At 39.8% G+C, this 7,209-nt stretch overlaps 1 protein-coding gene across 2 annotated transcripts; it reads right to left on the bottom strand.

Moving 5' to 3' along the window:
* Positions 1-400: 400 nt before the first annotated feature.
* Positions 401-2,337, bottom strand: Rpl22l1 (ribosomal protein L22 like 1). 2 transcript variants are annotated; one of them, NM_001108548.1, is made up of 4 exons: positions 2,222-2,337; positions 1,173-1,265; positions 911-1,032; positions 401-635 (listed from the first exon to the last, which is right to left on the bottom strand). In NM_001108548.1, exons 1-4 carry the CDS (start codon positions 2,228-2,230, stop codon positions 491-493), a joined length of 369 nt encoding a protein of 122 aa, NP_001102018.1. In that variant the 5' UTR covers positions 2,231-2,337; the 3' UTR covers positions 401-490. The 2 variants fall into 2 exon arrangements, with proteins under 2 accessions (NP_001102018.1, XP_087482289.1); XM_087626163.1 differs by having other exon boundaries at positions 1,173-1,262; positions 2,222-2,254.
* Between the last annotated feature and the right edge of the window lie 4,872 nt (positions 2,338-7,209).

Raw genomic sequence — 7,209 nt, 5'->3', positions numbered from 1 at the left:
AAATTCACGAGTCTTGTCACACCAAGGTTGTTGAGGAAAATTAGCAAGCACCTGGCACCTCGAAGCCAACCACTGAAATCTACAAACCAAGCTGGCAGACACACCAAGGACTTTGTAGGACAACCAGAATACTGGAAAAAACTGAAATTAAGATTTCTGCCTCATTTCCACAATCTGGATTTGTTCCAAAAACTTTCAAATCCCACTTATTGGGGAGTAAGGGCCCATCTAGGCAAGAACTCACAAATTCCTTTTCAGTGGCACCCAGCTGTTGGGTATCTAACAAGCAGTGAGCATGAATAATTCACCCACAATGAGCCATTCTGTTAATTAGAAACACGAATCACTCAATGACCCAACTTTTTTCTAGGCTTCTAACACACCGATGAACCATACTTGCTTTTATAGAGTAAAATGATTTTTATTTGCTCAACAAGTCTGATTTTAGGTTTCTTTAGCATATTTCCATTTTATTAAAAGCAAAGGCCAATTAGTCCTCAGACTCTGAACCATCTTCATCTTGACTAATTTGGAAGTAACGAAGTTCGTAAGTCTCCTTGTCAGATGCGACCACACGAAGCCAATCACGGAGATTATTCTTCTTAAGGTATTTCTTGGTAAGATATTTCAAATACCTTTGAGACAAAACCAAGATTTTATTAGATGTATATACAAGCAATCCCACCAAGACATGCACTGTCACATCTGTCTTGCAACTCCAATTCACTAGACTGATTTCAAGAAGTGACCAGGACACCATGAATCTGCTGTCTCTCTACCTAAAATACACCAATATTCCTTATGTTTGAAACTAAGCAGCGAGAGTCATCTGACTTTTTAAACAGATTAATATAATAATTTTAGCAGAATGCCTGCAACATACTCCATCATAACTTAAAACAGAACTGACCTTTTTGAGAACTGTTTCTCAGAAACAACTGTGATTTTATTCTTCAGGCGTTCAATGTGAACAACATTTCCAAGATTTCCAGTTTTTCCATTGACTTTAACCTTCTCCCGTAGAAACTGTTCCTGTTTTCAAACAGAAAAAATGCAAAACTAGGGAAGAAAACCCTAGTCACTAGGGAAGGTACCCTAGGAGCACAGCTTAGGTTAATACCGAGTACTATATTTAAATGCCAAGATCTATACAATTACAGTAAGATACTTACAAAATTTCCAGAATCAAAAATTCCATCTTCTACTGGATGAGTAAGGTCCAAATGAAACCTCCAGGTTGACTTCTTAGGCTTCTTGTCTTTCTGCTACAAACACAATTATGATGGTATGAAAGCAATTTATTCAGCTTAGATACTGAATACCCACCCCCGAATTTATCAAAGCAGCACACGTTGTATAATGGGGCTATACACAGAGTTAACCAATACCTAAAGGAGCCTGTACTACATGAAAAGGGTAACTTCATTAACTCGGTTTAAAGCAAGGTTTCAATTCCCACGGAAACTTCATTTTGCCAGTAAGTGCCTATCAAATGTAAATATATTAGAATATGTAGTGAGGAATGTTGCTTGATTCTGAAGAACTGCTTCCTACTGTAACTGAACAGAGAACCAATGTAAGTTTCAAATCAAAGCTCCCACCTGGTTGGTGTTTAACTTAAAACAGCATTTTTAAAGTAATAGGCTTCATTTATGGTTTGTTGTAATTGGTCCAAAGCACCTAAATGGCTACCAACTAGTAATAGTCTGCGTCCTCACCACCCTCCAATTATCACCAACCCGGAACTGGCATTTGAGTGAATGACGGGGCTGAACCTGCCCACTGCCGTGCAATGGCCAGGTAATCCCGATGGGTTTATCGTTAGACATTAGCTTTGAATCCTTACTGAGCAGCCTAATCTTTAACAGTATTTGGCTAAAGTGACTTTCCAAATGTTTAAACCATGCTCTTCAAGTTGCTAGCGTCACCCTGGCCACCCTGCTTATCTTCCGGTCAGCGACCACAGGCTATCAGAAACCAGGGAGAAACCAAGAGGCCCGGAGACCGACCTCGCCTGCCGATACTAAACTAGTCGCGGGCCCGGCTCCAGCCCCGCCAGGCCGCAGAGCACACAGGGCACAACTGGGGCTCTATTGTACCAGTAGAGAACCCCGGGACGACTCTATTATCACCGCTTTCTCTCCTGCCGCGCTCCCACTTGCTAGACCTAGCAAAAAGCTACCTTGTAGCCCCCTAGAAAGGCACGCGCACGTATACTCACCGGCGCCATGATGAGCAGCAGCCTTGAGAAGAGGACGGGCCTCCGCTGTACGCACGCTTTTATATAGGAACGTGCTGCGTCATACGCAGAGCGTGCGCGCTGCGCAACTCGGAACCGGATATCCACCGGAGCGCTCAGCAAGTCACCTAGGAAACGGAGGCGCGGCGTTGGGGGTGCGGATGCCTGGGCGTTTGGCTTCTGCCTGCGCCATCTAGCGGGCGGCGGGGGTTGACTGATTCTCTGCTCTGGCTGTGGACTTTCCAAACTAACAAACCAGAGTGGAATATGTTCAAGAAATGCAGGAGTGATGTGTCACAATTCAGGAAGGCAGAATCTCAATGTTGCTTTATGATCGTCTCTATTATATTGAGATTATAATCCTCAGAAGTTCTATGTTTTGTCTAGGTTTTAAGGTAGAGGATGTCCTTCTGAAATGAACATGTTGAGTATACTTTGGGTTTACAGGATGGGCATAATTTATTCTACTTTCTACTTACTGACTTGACAATTTGCTGAGATCTAATTATCAATGTTTACAAAGTACACAGGGCTGGAGGTATCTTGATGACAGAAAGAAAAACAACCTTTGAGTTTTGAGTGGTTATAAATTGGTGCCGGGCCAGAAAAGTGGTGAGCCTGTTGGTGTTCAGTAATAATACATTTCTGTGGGTGTGAAACTCTAGTATTTAGGGACAGGAGATGGGATGGATTTTAGTTGTACATTTGGAAAAGGCCCTAGAATGTACGAGTTGTGTTTGTGTTCTCTCCAAGCGATTGGTTATAGGCATTAATACAGTGGAGGTAGGTTTAAGAAGAAATCAATTTCATTAAAATTTAAAATCTGTTTGCCATAAGAATCACAAAAACTTTCCATTCCAAATGTTCAGTCAGGGATCCAGGTTGACATTTCTTCCTAAAGGGCTCTCTGTTCTGCAGAGCAAAATAATATTTGAGTCATTAGGTATTTTGAAAATAAGCCATTAATTGACATCTAAAAATTTTTGTTTAGCTCATCTTTGGTAACTTTCTATGTCATAACAATTAACACTTAATCTATTTACATAAAGGAGACATAAAAACAATATGTGATTCTAATTAACTGGTAATCACCAAATACTAAATTAGAAACCATAATGGGTGAAAATTATTAGACTTTTTTTCTCTGGATTAAAAAAATGTTAACCAGATAGCAAGAATTAATGTCAATAATTCTCTCTGAGCCCTGGATTTCCTACAGAGTGTATGGTGGCATATACGCCTGTCTTGGTGACTATTCTGCTGTTGTGCAGACACCATGGCCAAAGGCATGTATAGAAGAAAGGTTGTTGATGACTTACATAGAGGGTGAGTCCCTGACCATCAGAGTGGGGAGCCTGGCAGCAGGCAAACAGGCAGGCACTGGAGCAGTAGCAGAAAACTTCCACCTTGATGCACAAGCACCGAGCAGAGAGAACTAACTGGGAATGGTGTGGGCTTCTGAATCCTCGAAGCCTACACAGTGACACATCTCTTCCCACAGGCCCCCATTTCCATCCTTCCCAGTTGGGGCGCTCAAATATATGAGCTTACGGGGGCCACTGTCATTTAAACCACTTGTCTTTTGATTGTTTTTTGGTTTTAAAATGCTGAGAAAAATTAGAACAAGGGCAAATGTGCAGTCCCAACTACTTGAAAGTTATATTAGAGTCTCTCTCTCTCTCTCTCTCTCTCTCTCTCTCTCTCTCTCTCTCTCTCAGACAGGGTCTCACTATAAAGCTACGGCTAACTATCATAGAAGCTATGAAGACTGGGTTGGGTTTGAACCCACAAAGATACTCCAGCCTCTGCTTTATAAGTGCCGGGATCAAAGATGTGTACCATCATGCCTGGTAGACAGATATATTTCTAATAGATTATAAACTTAACTCACTGGATGTACTTGATATCAGATCATGAATAGCTGGATCAGTTAAAAAAATACAGGCTATTGTAGATTAAGTGTATTGCAAAACTCCATATTATATAGCCACCACCTAAAATGGGTAAGACATAATGTTATAAATGACTTGTAATGCATGGTTAAGATATAGTGAAGTAAAAGAATGTTTTGGAGGCCCAAAAGCAAGCTATGTTCATACATATCCGAAGTTTGAATTTTCACTTCCAAGATAGAATTTAAAAAAAAAAATCTAAAACTGCAGTTAATATGTGCTTGGACTGACACCAGAACTCTCTGCAGAAAAGCACCTTTGATCTTGTCAGGAAGAAGTCCCTGAGCTAAGCTCCCAGAAATATGAGCTGGCAGCTTTTTTCTTTTCTTTCCTTTTCTTTTTTCTTTTTTCTTTTCTTTTCTTTTTTTTCTTTTGGAGCTGGGGACTGAACCCAGGGCCTTGTGCTTGCTAGGCAAGCGCTCTACCACTAAGCTAAATCCCCAACCCCCTAGCTGGCAGCTTTTAAAATTACTAAATCCACAGGAAAACAAATACTATGAATAAAGATCAACTACCCATACCTATAATATAAGGCCAACAGAGCATAAATATATTGAAAATATCCAGAACATAAAACAAGTAGTTTCAGTATGATTAAGAGCTAAAAGTATCTCAAAGTACGAGGGAACTAGAAATAGTTAAATTTTATCAGTATTTAAAAAAAAACCAAAAAAGTATTACTTACACTTAAAGTATAAAAGTTGAATTATAATTATTTTATGATGAACAAGAGGAAGAATTTAGCTAGTAATATGTAATAGACAATTATAGAAGCTGAGTGTTGTGAGTGATCCCAGTAATTCCAGTTACTGATGAGTTTGGATGATTAAGGTTGCCTTGGTTCCAAGAGTTTGAGATGAGCTGACAGCATATTGAAACTCTGAAGAAAAACAACAGCAACAGCGAAATAGGAAGGACAAAGAAGGGAAAGAGGGACGGGGGAAGACTGATTAGAAGGTCTAGCAGGTAAGGTGCTTGTTCTGCAAGCCTATTTGAGCTATTTCTCTCTCTCTCTCTCTCTCTCTCTCTCTCTCTCTCTCTCTCTCTCTCTCTCACACACACACACACACACACACACACACACACACACACACACACACACACACAATAATGTTGGGAAAAAGGAGGGAGGAAGGATGCAAGGAGGCAAGCAAGAAAAGAAATTATAGATACAAACAGTAGAGACAAGAATGCCAGAATTTGCAAATGAGTGCATTTGGGAGATCCAGTAGGATGAACCAGAGATATTGGGAAAAGACAGATAAATGGTTGAATTCTCAGATCTAGGGAGTCCTTCAAGGTACAAAAACAAAAATATTTCCAGATAGCCCAGAGAGGGATCCAAAATATCACACTAGCAGCAATAAAGCTAGCAATGTGACCGCTATAAAGAATAAAACTGGAAGGTGCATTTCAGACATTTTTAGCCAGCCTGGTCTAGAGTAAGCTCGAAGACAGTCAGGGCTACACAGAAACACTGTGCACAAAACAAAACAAAACAAAACCCCAACAAATGTTCCATGTGAATCAAAACAATTAAAAGTATAAGTTATCACATGAAAAAATATGGCAAAGTAGATATAGAATTTCCAGAAAAATACAACTTACCAGAGCTTACATAAGAAGAAACAGAGTATCTGAATAGTCCCGTATCTCTTAAATGGATTCATTTTTGTAAACAAGACCTCCAAACAGGAAAAACAGTCACATTGTTTCACTGGTTACTTCTAACAAACATTTGAGGAAGAAATAATGCCAGTTATATTAGCTTTATGTTCAACTCACCTTTTGTCATTTCTTTTTCTAGAGGAAAGGATCCTTCTTCTCCCACTTTCCTGCCCTCCAAGGATAAATGCTGCCTTAAAGGAGTTAAAGCCTTGTACTTTCAGGCTGTCAGTGTGAATTCTGGTAGGAAGTGTGAGTTTCCACGAGTACACCATGCTTCATGTCCCAGAATCCTTAGGTAGAAGTGAGTAGTGTGTAAGGTGTTTCAGTCAAGCTGTATCCTTGCAGGTCAGAAGTGTAGTCTGCGGACTGTGGGACTCCAGCAGGACTGAATCTTGCTTGTCCCTAGTGTACTGCTCGTTGCTTCTTCTGCTGCCTAGTTTCTTATTTCTGTCACCTTGGATCATTCCTAAGTAAATCAGCTATATATAGTGAATAGGTGATGGCATGGATTTACTCAAACTTCCAGATAAAAGCTGGCGAGAGGATCAGCAGTTAAGAGCACTTGCTATGGAAGCCTGAAGGCCTGAGGTCAATTCCTAGGCCTTAAGGTAGGAGAGAATCAACTCCTCTGCCACCCCTCCCCCCCCACTCACAATGAACCATACTTAGCAATGTGTCATGCAGCAAACTGAGCATCTATAACAATGTATGATTTAAAGAATTGCTGTTGAACAAACTTAAAATCTACATAAAAATGGTCAGAATTGGTATGTGAGTTTATTAAGATTGCTAGATTAAAAATCAATATGTGACTCAAATGCTCATCTCTGTACCAGCAACAAGTTAGAAAACAAAATTTGAAGAAGACATTATCTCTAATAGCACAAAATATAGCAAACCCTGAAGAGAAAGGTGTCAAAAGATATACAGGATCTGCATGTAGAAACTGTAAAATTTAATTGAGAGAAATTGGATAAGGGAGGTTGAATAAAACTTCAATGTTTACGGATTGAAGGTCCAACACAGTAAAGTCAGTGCCCCAGTACTGTAGATTAATGTGATTTCAAGCAATAGCTTCACATGCTTATCACTGTTTTGACAAATCAATTAAAATTTGCACGGAAGCACCAAGAAAACAGAGTAGAGAAGATACATTTGAAGAAAACTAAAAGAAGGCTTTTCTATTAAATAAGAAATTTTAACACTTTAATTGCAGCTGTAGAATACTGTTTCTTGGGTAGATATAAGAAATGGAGAGTTCCTAGACAGGTATGTGTGGGTTTGTCAGTTATGGTAAAAATGGACATTCTCAACATGGAGAGAGAATACCTACAACCCTCATTACCTCTC

This window comes from Rattus norvegicus, chromosome 2 (assembly GCF_021556685.1).
Source record: "Rattus norvegicus strain SHRSP/BbbUtx chromosome 2, alternate assembly SHRSP_T2T, whole genome shotgun sequence".
NCBI classification, from domain to species: Eukaryota; Metazoa; Chordata; class Mammalia; order Rodentia; family Muridae; genus Rattus; species Rattus norvegicus.
This window is presented reverse-complemented; position numbering and strand designations above follow the sequence as displayed.

Bases quoted from the DNA above. Each gene is read 5' to 3' on its own strand.
- Rpl22l1 (NM_001108548.1), bottom strand. The intron at 1,033-1,172 runs GTAAGTATCTTA...GTTTGAAAACAG, and splicing joins TTTTTGATTCTGGAAATTTT to GAACAGTTTCTACGGGAGAA. The intron at 636-910 runs GTCAGTTCTGTT...TTTGTCTCAAAG, and splicing joins GAGAAACAGTTCTCAAAAAG to GTATTTGAAATATCTTACCA.